General features: G+C 37.5%; 1 protein-coding gene across 1 annotated transcript in view; it reads left to right on the top strand.

Moving 5' to 3' along the window:
• The window catches only part of DACH2 (dachshund family transcription factor 2), a 986,384-nt gene that overhangs the window by 465,887 nt on the left and 504,860 nt on the right, over nt 1-15,637 (top strand). The window contains exon 4 of the mRNA XM_068963180.1: nt 7,166-7,297. Within this exon, the coding sequence (XP_068819281.1) occupies nt 7,166-7,297 (132 nt within the window). The remainder of the gene's footprint in view (nt 1-7,165; nt 7,298-15,637) is intronic.

The following is a 15,637-nucleotide window of genomic DNA, read 5'->3' as shown; positions in this document are numbered from 1 at the left end:
TCACAGTAAACTGTAAAAAATTGTTAAAGAATGGGAATACCAGACCATCTGACTTTCCTGTTGAGAAACCTATATGCAGGTAAGGAAGCAACAGTTGGAACTGGACATGGAACAACAGACTGGTTGCAAATAGGAAAAGGAGTACATCAAGGCTGTATATTGTCACCCTGCTTATTTAACTTATATGCAGAGTACATCATGAGAAAAGCTGGGCTGGGAGAAGGACAAGCTGGAATCAAGATTGCCGGGAGATATATCAATAACCTCACATATGCAGATGACATCACCCTTATGGCAGAAAGTGAAGAGGAACTAAAAAGTCTCTTGATGAAAGTGCAAGAGGAGAGTGGAAAAGTTGGCTTAAAGCTCAACATTCAGAAAACAAAGATCATGGCATCCGGTCCCATCACTTCATGAGAAATAAATGGGGAAACAGTGGAAACAGTGTCATTTATTTTTTTGTGCTCCAAAATCACTGCATGTGGCAATTGCACCCATGAAATTAAAAGACCTTACTCCTTGGAAGGAAAGTTATGACCAATGTAGTTAGTATATTGAAAAGCAGAGATATTACTTTGCCAACAAAGGTCTGTCTAGTCAAGGCTTTGGTTTTTCCAGTGGTCAGGTATGGATGTGAGAGTTGGACTGTGAAGAAAGCTGAGAGCCGAAAAATTGATGCTTTTGAACTGTGGTGTTGGAGAAGACTCTTGAGAGTCCCTTGCACTTCAAGGAGATCCAGCAAGTCCATCCTAAAGGAGATCAGTCCTGGGTGTTCATTGGAAGGAATGATGCTAAAGCTGAAACTCCAGTACTTTGGCCACCTCATGCGAATAGTTGACTCATTGGTAAAGACTTTAATGCTGGGAGGGATTGGGGGCAGGAGGAGAAGGGGATGACAGAAGATGAGATGGCTATATCATATCACTGACTTGATGAATATGAGTGTGGGTAAACTCTGGGAGTTGGTGATGGACAGGAAGGCCTGGCGTGTTGTGATTCATGGGGTCTCAAAGTGTCGGACACAACTGAGCAACTGAACTGAACTGACTGATACTGTATAATCATGGAGAGTGTAGATATTCTTGTCTTCTCACTGATTGTAGAGGAAATGCTTTCAACTTTTTACCATGTTATCTGTAGTTTTGTCTTATATGGCCTTTACTATATTATTTTCCTTCTAAGCCAACTTTCTGGAGGGTTTTTTTTTTTTAATCATAAATCATTTTGTCAAAGCTTTTTATGCATTTATTGTGATGATCACATTGTTTTTATTCTTCAGTACAGTGTTTTACACTGATTTGTGGATATTGAAAAATCCTTGCATTCATGGGATGATTCCCACTTGATCATGGTGGATAATCCCTTTACTATATTATTGAATTCAGATTGCTAGAATTTTCTTGAGGTTTTTCATGTGTGCCTTCATCAATGATATTGGCTTGTACTTTTCTGTTTTGTGAATGCTATCTTTGTCTAGTTTGTGTATCAGGGTGATGGTCACCTAATATACTGAGTTTGAGAGTGTTCTTTCCTCTGTAACTTTCTGGAATCATTTCAGAGATATAGGTGTGAACTCTTTTCTAAATGTTTGATAGACATTGTTTGTGAAGCCATCTGGTCCTTTAACTTTGTTTGTTGAGAGTGTTTAAATCATAGTTTCAATTTCAGTAGATTTGATTGCTCTGTTCATATTTTATGTTTCTACCTGTTTCTGTCTTGGGTGATTGTACCTTTCTAAGAATTTGTCCATTTCTTCCAGTTTGACCATTTAATTGATAAATAGCGGCTTGTAGTAGTATCTTATGATCATTTGTATTACTGTGATGTCCATCGTAACGTTTCCTTTCTCATTTCTAATTATATTGATTTGAGCCCTCACCTTTATTTTTTGCTTCATGAGTCTTACTAAAGGTTTGTTGTTGTTCAGCTGCTCAGTCATGTCCAACTCTTTAGAAACTCATGGATTACTGCACCCCAGGCTTCCTTGTCCTTCACTATCTCCTGAAGTTTGCTCAAACTCATGTCCATTCAGTTTATGATGCCATCCAACCATTTCATCCTCTATCACCCTCCTCCTCCTCCTGCCCTCAATCTTTCCCAGTGTCAGGTCTTTTCCAATGATTTTGCTCTTCACATCAGGTGGCCTACATATTGGTGCTTCAGCTTCAGCATCAGTCCTCCCAATGAATATTAAGGATAGATTTCCTTTAGAATTGACTGGTTTGACATCCTTGCAGTCCAAGTGACTCTCAAGAGTCTTCTCCAGCACCACAGTTCAAAAGCATCAATTCTTTGGCTCTCAGCCTTCTTTATGGTCCAACTCTCACATCTGTATATGACTGCTGGAAAGATCATGGCTTTGACTATATGGACCTTTGTCGGCAAAGTGATGTCTCTCTTTTTTTTAATATGCTGTCTAGGTTTGTCATAGTTTTCCTTTCAAGGAGCAAGCGTCTTTTAATTTCATGGCTGCAGTTATCACCCTCAGTGATTTTGCAGCCCAAGAAAATAAAGTCTATTACTCTTTCCATTGTTTCCCCATCTGTTTGTCATGAAGTGATGGGACCGGATTCCATGATCTTAGTATTTTGAATGTTGAGTTTTAAGCCAGCTTTTTCACTCTCCTCTTTCACCTTCATCAAGAAGCTTTTTAGCTCCTCTTCATTTTCTGCAATTAAGTTGGTGTTATCTGCATATCTGAGGTTATTGATATTTCTCCTGGCAATCTTGATTCCAGCTTGTGATTCATCCAACCTGGCATTTTGCATGAATTACTCTGCATATAAGTTAAGTAAGCAGGGTGACAATATATAACCTTGATGTACTCCTTTCCCAATTTTGAACCAGTTTCTTGTTCTATGTCCAGTTCTAACTGTTCCTTCTTGACCTGTATACAGGTTTCTCAGGAGGCAAGTAAGATGGTCTGGTATACCCATCTCTTTAAGAATTCCCCACAGTTTGTTGTGATTCACGCAGTCAAAGTCTTTAGCATAGTCAATGAAGCAGCAGTAGATATTTTTGTGGAATTCCCTTGTTTTTTCTTTTAACAGTATGAAAAGCAAAAGTATTTGCTAAAAGTTTGTCAGTTTTGTTTATTGTCTCAAAGAACCCATTTTTAATTTCATTGATCTTTTCTATCATGTTCTTTCTTTATTTCTAATTATTTCTATTTATTTCTAATTAATTTATTTCTGCTCTGATTTTTAAATTTCTTTCCTCATGTTCTCTTTTGGTTTTGTTAGTTTTCCTTTCTCTAGTTGCTTTAGGGATAAGGTTAGGTTGTTTATTTGAGATTTTGTTGTTTCCAGAGGTAAGAGTGTATTTCTATAAACTTCCATATTAGAACTGTTTTTGCATAGCATTTGGAATGTTGTGTTTTTGTTTCATTGTATCTAGTTATTTTTTATTTCATCTTTTATTTCTTTAGTGATCAATTGGTTCTTGTGTACAATATCATTTAACCTCCACATGTTTGTGATTTTTAGAGTTTTTATTTTCTTGTAGTTAATTGCTAATTTGATAGTGTTTTGGTCAGAAAAGATGCTTGATATAATTTCAGTTTTTTTAAATTTACCAAGACTCTTTTTGTGGCCCAGTATGTGGTCAATCTTGGAGAATGTTCATTGAGCCCATGAGAAGAATATGTATTTTGCTGCTTTTGGTTGGAAAGCTCTATAAAAATCAGTTAAGTTTATCTGATCTAATGTGTCTTTCAAGGCCTGTTTTTCCTTATTGATTTTCTGTCTGGATGTTCTGTCCATTGGTGTAAGTGGGCTAAATCCCCTGGTATTATTGTGTTACTGTCAATTTCTCCCTTTATGGCTATTGATACTTGCCTTATATATCGAGGTTTTCCTATGCTGGGTGCATATATATTTGTAATACCTTATTTTTAGCTTGATCTCTTGATCATTATAAAGTGTCTCTTTTATCTCTTGTAAAGGTTTTTATTTTAAAGTATTTCTTTTGATTTTAGTATTGCAATTTTAACTTTCTTTTGCTTTCTGTTTGCAAGGATTATCTTTTCATACCCCCTTACTTTCTGTTTGTATGTGTCCCTAGGTTTGAAGTAGGTCTCTTGTAGCAACATATATACAAGTCTTGTTTTTGTATCCAGGCAGCCAATCTGTGTCTTTTGATTGGAGCATTTCATCTGTTTATGTTCAGGGTAATTTTCTATATGAATATTCTTATTTCCGTCTTGTCAATTGTTTTGGATTTGTTTTTATAAATATATTTTCTTCCCCTCCTCTTTTGTTCTTTTCTCTTGTGATTTGATAATTAATTTTAGTGTTGTATTTTGATTCCTTTGTGTGTGCGTGTGTGTGTGTTTGTGTGTATCTATCTATTGTTGATTTTCAGCTTGCCATTAACATGACATTTATATATGGCAATCTATATATGAATAAGATTGTTTTAAGTTGCTGGTCTTTTAATTTCAGATGCATTTCCCATATCCTACATTTGTGTTCTTCTCTTCTAACAATTGCTGGTGTTAATACCATATTTGTGTGTGGATGATTTCCTAACTTTACTATGTGGTTGTCTTTACTGATGAGCTTTTCTATTCATAAGTTTCTTGTTTCTAGTTGTGGCCTTTTCTTTTTCCAATTATAGATTTCCCTTTAGCATTTGTTGTAAAGCTTGTCTGGTGGTGCTAAATTCACTTAACTTTGCTTGTCTGTGATGCTTTTGATTTTTCCATTGAACTTAAATGAGTGTCTTGCTGGGTAGAGTATTCTAGGCTGTGGTTTCTTCCTTTTCATCATTTTAAATATATCTTGCCACTCCTTTCTCGCTTGCAGAGTTCCTGCTGAGAAATCAACTCATAACTTTATGAGAGTTCCCTTGTATATTATTTGTTGCTTTTTCCTGGTAGCTTTTTCATATTTTTCTTTGTCTTTAATTTTTGTCATTTTGGTTACTACATGTCTTGGTATGTTCCTCCTTGGATTTATTCTGCCTGAAGCTCTGTGCTTCCTGGATTTGGGTGACTGTTTCCTTTTCCATGTTAGAGAAGTTTTTAGCTACTATCTCTTCAAATATTTTCTCAGATCCTTTCTCTCTGTCCTCTACTTCTGGAACACCTGTAATGTGAATATTGATTCATGTAATGCTCTTCCAGATGTTTCTTAGGCTGTTTTCATTTCTTTTTCTTTATTCTATTCTTTGGCAGTGATTTCTGCTATTCTGTATTCCATATCCATTCTTCTGCCAAAGTTATTCTGCTATTGATTCCTTCTAGTGTATTTTTCATTTCAGTTATTGTATTTTTCATGTTTGTTTTTTAGTTCTTCTAGATCTTTCTTAAACATTTATTGTGTCTTCTTGATCTTCGCCTTTATTCTTTTTCTGAGATCCTGGATCATCTTCACTGTCATTACTCTGAATTCTTTTTCTGAAGGTAGCCTACTTCATTTAGTTATTCTGATAGTTGTCACTTTATCTGGGAGATACTTCTTTGCCATTTTGCTTTGTCTAACTTTCTGTGATTGTTCTTTCTGTTCTGCAGGCTGTAGGATTGAAGTTCTTCTTGCTTCTGCTAGCTGTACTCTGATTGATGAGCCTATCTAAGAGACTTGTGTAGCCTTCCTGAAGGTAGAGATTGGTGAGGAATGGAGTTAGTTCTTGTCCTTCTGGTGGGCATGGCTATATTCAGTAAGACTTTTAGCCACTTTGTCTATTGATGAGTGGAGCTATGTTTCACACCCTTTTGCTTGTTTGGCTAGAGGCTTCCCAGTACTGGTGCCTACAGGCTGTTGGTGGGGCTAATTGCAACCTGTGGGGTATCTCACACCAATGAGTGCCCCCGATAATTGTTGCTGCAAGTGTCTTTGCCCCCACAGTGTTCCCCAGCCCTACCACCCCATGAAAGACCCTCCAATACCAGCCAGTATGTCTGACCCAGTCTCTTATGGGGTCACTGCTTCATTTCCCTGGGTCTTGGTGCACATGGGTCCTTGTGTGTACCCTCCAAGAGTAAAGCCTTTTTCCCCAGTCTGGTGTAATTCCTGCAGGCACACATTGCTAACCTTCAAAGCCAGATGTTCTGGGGTCGTCTCTACCTGTTGCCAGATCCTCATGCTGGGAAGCCCGAAGTGGGTCTCAGAACCTTTATTCCAGTGGGAGAAATTTTGTGGTATAATTGTTTTCCACTTTGTGAATCTTCCACATGGCAGTTATGGGATTTGATTTTATTGTGATTGTGTCACTCTTCCCATCTTGTTGTGGATTTTTCTTTGGCTGTAGGATATCATTTTGGTACATTTCAGTGTCTTTTTGTGAATGGTTGTTTAGCAGTTAACTGTGATTCTGATGTTCTTATAAGAAGAGGTTAGCACACGTTCTTCCATTCCTCCATTTGCACACATTCTTTCTAAATTGGCAAATCTGATGTGTGAATGTAATATGCACATGTGTCTGTATTTGTGAGTTCACATGGGTATAGAAGTGGGTGTGGTGTTTGTGTGTGGAGGTTTGTCTATGAATATAGGTGAGTTTACACAAGCATTGTAAAAATTGCTTTATATTGATAAAAGTATGTAATTATACTGCAAGGGCTGGCACACTTTCTGCAGTGATCTGCTATGTTTTCATTTTTTTTCTCTCAGCATATAAGAAGGAGGCCGGTAAAAGTATGATGACTATTTAAGTGTTTACTCCACTTTATTCATTTTTTCTAAGGTAACTTTCGAGGCAAAATAGCCCATTCTTCAGCAGAAGGGTCAACAAGGATATTCCCTAGAAAGTCATCCCCTCTAGAATTTCAGAGTGCCTCTTCTGACAGTGTTGTCTTAGATGGGTTTTAGTGCATGGTGAGTTCTGTCTTAAACCACTGTGAAGAGCTCTTACTAGACACCACAAGACATTAGCAAGAGTTTTGGTATTTTCCCAAATTTTTCATGTTATGCTCAATGTTTTCTCTGTTTTGAATTGAGAATCAGACCCATATTTAATGTTTTTTTTTTTCAGATTTTCAACTTGTCCATTGTAAGATAAAGTTATTACAAGAGTAGAAAATTAAATTTTGAAGGGATATTGTTCATAAATTAGACTCAGGTTTCCTTTTGGCTTGTGCTGTGTAGTATAGGCCTATTAAATGTATCCTGTTTTCAATTACATTAAGAAATGATCCCTGTTTTAAAAGGAATGGTTCTGGTTTTAGGTATAACAGCTGCAGCAATGGCTGAGGCAATGAAGCTGCAGAAGATGAAGCTTATAACCATGAACACTCTTCAGGGAAAAGGAAGCCAACATGGAAATGAATCAGAGCCTGATGATCTTAATTCTAATACAGGTGAGTGTTTTTAGGAATCCAAGGCAGGTGACTCTCATTGACTCATTCTGGAAATGGAGAGAGGAGGAAGGGAGAGAATAACACGTATACTTTGATTATAAGCAGCTACTCCAAAAGGAGAGGGCTTCCCTGGTTGCTCAGTGGTAAAGAACCCCACCTGCCAATGCAGGAGATGTAAAAGACATTCGATCCCCGGGTCAGGCAGATCTCCTGGAAGAGGGCACAGCAACCCTCTCCAGTATTTTTACCTGCAGAATCCCATGGACAGAGGAGCCTGGCAGCCTGCTGTTCACAGTTTCACACGGAGTCAGACACAACTGAAGCAATTTAGCACACATGCACACACAAAAGGAGGCTTAATCCTACCTCTAACTTGTACATTGAAATTAGAAAACTATTATAGATCAAAACCTCATTTCAGGAAACATTTAGTATCTCCATTGTTTGTTGTGGTGTGCTTAAATTCTAATTTTTATAGTGCTACCTATTGAACCCTTTGCTTACTAAACGATGTTTCCTTCAGTTTCACCTCAGCCTTCTTCATTTTTTTTTCTAAATTTAACACTGAAATGCAGCACTGAGAATCTACCTTTGTTTTGAGGTGCTTGGAGACGAGGCATTATCAGTAGGGGCTAAATAAATGTGGTAGAATAAGAAGAAAGCAAAGAAAAAAGATTGGGGGAAAAGGAGATGAGAAAAATGCCTGTGAAGTGGAATGTCCTCTTCCTTCTCAGTAACTTTTTTTTTTCCCATTACCCTGTAATAATTGTACGTTGACTTTGATCATAAGATCATCCTCAAGATCTCTTTAAGAAGTAGATGGGATTATAACTATCTGTGTAATGCACGTGAATGGATAAATAAATAGACAAATAAATAAAGTGTACTTTTAATAGGGAATAATAAGGGGCAACCAATAATGGCCATTGGAGCAACAAGCTTCCAATATGCTTTTGCAGTTAAATTCAATATAATTTGATAGGCAAATAGGTAGCAGCATTTTCTCTCTTCTATTAGGCTCATAAAATTTCAAGCATTTTGGGACTTTCTTTTGAAGAGAAAAGGAAAGAAAAACTAAAGAAATAAATTACTGAATCAAATCAACATAATAAACTCATCTAAAGTTGAAGTGTTCATGGAGAATTATGGAGTGAGAATTGGTGTTCAACCAGTGTTCACAATGGGGAATAAATGGAAACATGCTCATTTTTATGTTGTGTAAGTTTGAAATGTACAAAGTGTTGATTTGACGCACTTATATATTACAATATAATTATCAACAATAATGTTAACACCTCTATTATGTCATACTTATCATTTCTGTTTTGGCAGTGAGAACTTTTAGGATCAATTCTCTTAGCAACTTTTAAGCATATAATACCATATTGTTAATTCCAGTCACAGTGTTGTGCATTTGATCTCTTGAAATTATCCATCTTTTATCTCTCATGTTAACTGATTCATTTCTTACCAAATTAATGGGAAAATGGAATTTTCAAAATTTCCATTTTGCAGATGGTGAAACAGAGGCACAGAGTGTTTCAGCTTTGCTGATAATCACAAAGCTAGTAAGTGGCAGAGATCAGTTTCAACCGTATATGGTTAAGTCCAAAGTATGTACCATTTTCACATTCTCCTCTACTTCAATGTTGTTTTGTAAGAGGAATTTTATTTTATTTAACCCTTGGAATAAATTTTTAAATTAATTTATTTAATTTACTTAGAAGATAATTACTTTAAAGTATTGTAGTGGTTTTTCAAATATATTGACATGAATCAACCATGGGTGCACATGTGTCCCCCATCCTGAACCCCTCTCCCACCTCCCTCCCCATCCCATCCCTCAGGGACATCTCAATACACTGGCCCTGAGTGTCCTGTCTCATGTATTGAACCTGGACTGGCGATCTATTTCACATATGGTAATATACATGTTTCAATGCTATTCTTTCAAATAATTCCATCCTCGTCTTCTCCCAAAGAGTCTAAAGTCTGTTATTTACATCAGTATCTCTTTTGCTGTCTCACATGTAGGGTCATTGTTACCATCATTTTAATTCCATATATATGTGTTAGTACACTGTATTGGTGTTTCTCTTTCTGACTTACTTCACTCTGTATAATAGGACCAGTTTCATCCACCTCATTAAAATGGATTCTAATGCATTCTTTTTAATACTGAGTAATATTCCATTGTGTATATGTACCACAAATTTCTTATGTATTTATTTGCCAATGGACATCTATGTTGCTTCCATGTTCTAGCTATTGTAAACAGTGCTGCGATGAACATTGGGATACACGTGTCTCATTCAATTCTGGTTTCCTCAGTGTGTATGCCTAGCAGTGGGATTGCGGGGTCATATGGCAGTTCTATTTCCAGTTTTGTAAGGAATCTCCTCACTGTTCTCCATAGTGGCTGGACTAGTTTGCATTCCCACAAACAGTGTAAGAGGGTTCCTTTTTCTCCACACCCTCTCCAGCATTTATTGTTTGTAGACTTTTTGATAGCAGCCATTCTGACTGGGGAGATATGGTACATCATTGTGGTTTTGATTTGGATTTCTCTGATAATGACTGATGTTGAGCATGTATTCATGTGTTTCTTAGCCATCTGTATGTCTCCTCTGGAGAAATGTCTGTTTAGTTCTTTGGCCAATTTTTGATTGGGTAATTTATTTTTCTGGAATTGAGCTGAAGGAACTGCTTATACATTTCTGAGATTAATTCTTTGTCAGTTGCTTCGTTTGCTATTATTTTCTCCCATTCTGAAGACTATCTTTTCACCTTGCTTATAGTTTCTTTCACTGTGCAAAAGCTTTAAGTTTAATTAGGTCACATAATTTATTTTTGCTGTTATTTCCATTACTCTGGAAGGTGGGTCATAGAGGATCCTGCTGTGATTTATGTCAGAGAGTGTTTTGCCTATGTTTTCCTCTAGGAGTTTTAGAGGTTTCTGTTCTTACATTTAGATCTTTAACCCATTTTGAGTTTACTTTTGTGTATGGTGTTAGAAAGTGTTCTAGTTTCATTCTTTTACAAGTGCTTGACCAGTTTTCCCAGCATGGATACAAAAACAAGACCCCTATATATGCTGTCTATGAGAGACCCACCTCAAAACAAGGGACACATACAGACTGAAAGTGAAGGGATGGAAAAAGATTTTTCATGCAAATTATGACCAAAAGAAAGCAGGAGTAGCAGTATTCATATCAGAAAAAATAGACTTTAAAACAACAGCTGTGAAAAGAGACAAAGAAGGACACTACATAATGATCAAAGAATCAATACAAGAATAAGATATAAGAATTATAAATATATATGCTCCCAACATAGGAACACTGCAATATGTAATGCAAATGCTAACAAGTATGAAAAGGGAAATTAACAGTAACACAATAATAGTGGGAGACTTTAATAACCCACTCACAACTATGGATAGATCAACCAAGCAGAAAATTAGAAACACAAATTTTAAAAGATAAAATGGACCAGTTAGACCTAATTATATATCTTTAGGACATTTCACCTCAAAAGAATGAATTTCACCCCTTTTTCAACTGTACAAGGAACATTCTCCAGGATAGATCACATCCTAGGCCATAAATCTAGCCTTGGAAAATTCAAAAAAATTGAAATCATTGGAAGCATCTTTTTCTGATCACAAAGTGGTAAGATTAGATGCCAACTACAGAAAAAAAAAAACTATTAAAAATACAAACATATGAAGGCTAAACAAAGTGCTTCTAAATAACAAAAAATAATAGAAGAAACCAAAAAAGAAATCAAAATATGCATAGAAACAAATTAAAATGAAAACATGACAACCAAAACCTGTGGGATTCAGTAAAAGCATTGCTAAGGGGAAGGTTCAAAGCAATACACCATTGCTTCAAGAAACAAGAGAAAAATAAAATAAAGAACCTAATGTTACACATAAAGCAACTAGAAAAAGAAGAAATGAAAAACCCCAGGGTTAGTAGAAGGAAAGAAATGATAAAAATGGGGGCAGAAATAAATGAAAAAGAAACAGAAGAGACTATAACAAAACTGAAAGTAGGTTCTTTGAGAAGATAAATGAAAGAGACAAACCATTAGCCAGACTCATAAAGGAAAAAAAAAAATGAGAAGAACCAAATCAATAAAATTAGAAATGAAATTGGAAAAATCACAACAGACAACACAGAAATACAAAGAATCATAGGAGACTACTATCAGCAACAGTATGCCACTAAAATAGACAACTCGCAAGAAATGGACGAATTTTTAGAAAAGTTTCAGTTCGGTTGAGTTCAGCTGATCAGTTGTGTCCGAATCTTCTCAACTCCATGAATCACACACACCAGGCCTCCCTGTCCATCACCAACTCCTGGAGTTCACTCAAACTCAAATCCATCGAGTTGGTGATGCCATCCAGCCATCTCGTCCTCTGTCATCCCCTTCTCCTGCCCCCCAATCCCTCCCAGAATCAGGGTTCTTTCCAGTGGGTCACCTCTTTGCATGAAGTGGCCAAAGTATTGGAGTTTCAGCTTTATCATCAATCCTTCCAAAGAACACGCAAGACTAATCTCATTTAGGATGGACTGGTTGGATATCCTTGAAGTTCAGGGGACTCTCAGGAGTCTTCTCCAACACCACAGTTCAAAAGCATCAATTCTTCAGTGCTCAGCTTTCTTCACAGTCCAACTCTCACATCCATACCTGACCACTGGAAAAACCATAGCCTTGACTACACGGACCTTTGTTAGCAAAGTAATATCTCTGCTTTTCAATATGCTATCTAGGTTGGTCATAAATTTCCTTCCAAGGAGTAAGCATCTTTTAATTTCATGGCTGCAGTCACCATCTGCAGTGATTTTGGAGCCCACAAAAATAAAGTCAACTACTGTTTGCACTGATTCCCCATCTATTTACTATTATCAGATAAGACCAGATGCAGTGATCTTAGTTTTCTGAATGTTGAGCTATAAGCCAACTTTTTCACTCCCCTCTTTCGCTTTCATCAAGAGGCTCTTTAGTTCGTCTTCATTTTCTGCCATAAGGGTGACATCATCTGCATATCTGAGGTTATTGATATTTCTCCCTGCAGTCTTGATTCCAGCTTGTCCTTCTTCCAGCCCAGAATTTCTCATGATGTACTCTGCATATAAGTTAAATAAGCAGGGTGGCAATATACAGTCTTAGTGTACTCATTTTCCTATTTGGAACCAGTGTGTTGTTCCATGTCCAGTTCTAACTGTTGCTTCCAGACCTCCATATATGTTTCTCAAGAGGCAGGTCAGGTGGTCTGGTATTCCCATCTCTTTGAGCATTTTGCACAGTTTATTGTGATCTACACAGTCAAAGACTTTGTCATAGTCAATAAAGCAGAAATAGATGTTTTTTTTCTGGAACTCTCTTGCTTTTTCGATGATCCAGAGATTGTTGGCAGTTTGATCTCTGGTTCCTCTGCCTTCTCTAAAACAAGCTGAAACATCTGGAAGTTCTTGTTTCACGTACTGCTGAAGCCTGGCTTGGAGAATTTTGAGCATTACTTTACTAGCATGTGAGATGAGTGCAATTGTGCGGTAGTTTGAGTATTCCTTGGCATTGGCTTTCTTTGGGATTGGAACAAAAAGAGACCTTTTCCAGTCCTGTGGCCACTGCTGAGTTGTCCAAATTTGCTGGCATATTGAATGCAGCACTTTCACAGCATCATCTTTCAGGATTTGAAACAGCTCAACTGGAATTCCACCATCTCCACTAGCTTTGTTCATAGTGATGCTTTCTAAGGCCCACTTGACTTCACATTCCAGGATGTCTGGCTCTAGATTAGTGATCACACCATCGTGATTATCTGGGTCATGATGATCTTTTTTGTACAGTTCTTCTGTGTATTCTTGCCACCTCTTCTTAATATCCTCTGCTTCTGTTAGGTCCAGACCATTTCTGTCCTTTATTGAGCCCATCTTTGCATGAAATGTTCCCTTGGTATCTCTAACCTTCTTCTAGAGATCTCTAGTCTTTCCCGTTCTGTTGTTTTCTTCTATTTCTTTTCATTGATTGGTGAAGAAGGCTTTCTAATCTCTCTTTGCTATTCTTTGGAACTCCTCATTCAGATGTTTATATCTTTCCTTTTCTCTTTTGCTTTTCACGTCTCTTCTTTTCACAACTATTTGTAAGGCCTCCCCAGACAGCCATTTTGCTTTTTTGCATTTCTTCTCCATGGGGATGGTCTTGATCCCTGTCTCCTGGACAATATCACAAACCTCTGTCCATAGTTGATCAGGCACTCTGTCTATCAGATCTATTCCCTTAAATCTATTTCTCACTTCTGCTGTATAATCATAAGGGATTTGATTTAGGTCATACCTGAATGGTCTAGTGGTTTTCCCCCACTTTCTTCAATTTCAGTCTGAATTTAGGAATAAGTAGTTCATGATCTAAGCCACAGTCAGCTCCTGGTCTTGATTTTGCTGACTGTATACAGCTTCTCCATCTTTGGCTGCAAAGAATGTAATCATTCTGATTTCGGTACTGACCATCTGGTGATGTCCATGTGTTGAATCTTCTCTTGTATTGTTGTAAGAGGATGTTTGTCATGACCAGTGCTTTCTCTTGGCAAAACTCTATTGGCCTTTGCCCTGCTTCATTCCATATTCCAAGACCAAATTTGCCTGTTACCCCAGGTGTTTCTTGACTTCTTACTTTTGCATTCCAGTCCCCTATAAGGAAAAGGACATCTTTTTCCAGTGGTAGTTCTAAAAGTCCTTGTAGGTCTTCATAGAACCATTCAACTTCAGCTTCTTCAGCATTGCTGTTTGGGGCATCGGCTTAGATCACCATGATATTAAGTGGTTTGCTTTGGAAATGAACAGAGATCATTCTGACATGTTTTATATTGCATCCTAGTACTGCATTTTTTACTCTTGTTGACCATGATGGCTACTCCATTTCTTCTAAGGGAGTCCTGCCCACAGTACTAGATATAATCATCATCTGTGTTAAATTCACTGATTCCAGTCCATTTTAGTTCGCTGATTCCTGGAATGTCAATGTTCACTCTTGCCATCTCCTGTTTGACCACTTCCAATTTGCCTTGATTCATGGACCCGACATTCCAGGTTCCTATGCAATATTGCTCTTTACAGCATCAGACCTTGCTTCTATTAACAGTCATATCCACAACTGGGTATTGCTTTTACTTTGGCACCATCCTTTCATTCTTTCTGAAGTTATTTCTCCATTGATCTCCAGTAGCATATTGGACACCTACCAACCCGGGGAGTTCCCCTTTCAGTATCCTGTCATTTTGTCTTTTCATACTGTTCACAGGGTTCTCAAGGCAAGAATACTGAAGTGGTTTGCCATTCCCTTCTCCAGTGGGCCACATTCTGTCAGACCTCTCCACCATGACCCTCCCATCTTGGGTGGCCCCACATGGCATGGCTTAGTTTCATTGAGTTAGACACGGCTGTGGTCCATGTGATCAGATTGGCTAGTTTTCTGTGATTATGCTTTCAGTGTGTCTGCCCTCTGATGCCATCTTGCAACACCTACCATCTTACTTGTGTTCTCTTACCTTGGACTTGGGGTATCTCTTCATGGTTGCTCCAGGAAAGCACAGCTGCTGCTCCTTACCTTGGATGAGGGGCATCTCCTCAAGGCTGCCTCTCCTGACCTTGAATGTGTAATAGCTCTTCTCAGCCCTCCTGTGCCTGAGAAGCCACCGCTCCTTGGACATGGGTTTGCTCTTTTCGGCCACCTCCCCTGACCTCCCATGAAAAGTATAATCTTCCAAAACTGAACCAGGAAGAAATAGAAAATCTTCAGAGACCCATCACAAGCCCAAATATCAAAACTGTAATCAAAAATCTTCTAAAAAACAAAGGCTTTTCTACCAAAATTTTAGAGAAGAGCTAACACCTGTCCTACTCAAACTCTGCCAGAAAATTGCAGAGTAAAGTAAACTGACAAAATCTTTCTATGCCACCATCACCCTAATAGCAAAAACAGACAAAGATGCCACAAAAAAAGAAAACTACAGGCCAATATCAGTGATGAACATAGATGCAAAAATCCTTAATGAATTTCTAGCAAACAGAATCCAACAACATTTTAAAAAGATCATACATCCTGACCACCTGGGCTTTATCCCAGGAATGTAAGGATTCATTAATATTCACGAAACAATCAATGTAATATACCACATTAACAAATTGAAAGAAAAAATCATTTGATTATCTCGATAGATACAGAGAAAGCCTTTGACAAAATTCAACGTCCATTTATGGTAAATAAATAAATAAATAAATAAACCCTCCAGAAAGCAGGCAAAGAAGGAATATACCTCAAAATAAT

This window comes from Capricornis sumatraensis, chromosome X (genome assembly GCF_032405125.1).
Source record: "Capricornis sumatraensis isolate serow.1 chromosome X, serow.2, whole genome shotgun sequence".
Classification (NCBI taxonomy): Eukaryota; Metazoa; Chordata; class Mammalia; order Artiodactyla; family Bovidae; genus Capricornis; species Capricornis sumatraensis.
Note: the sequence above shows the minus strand (reverse complement) of the source record. Positions and strands in the feature narration are given on the sequence as shown.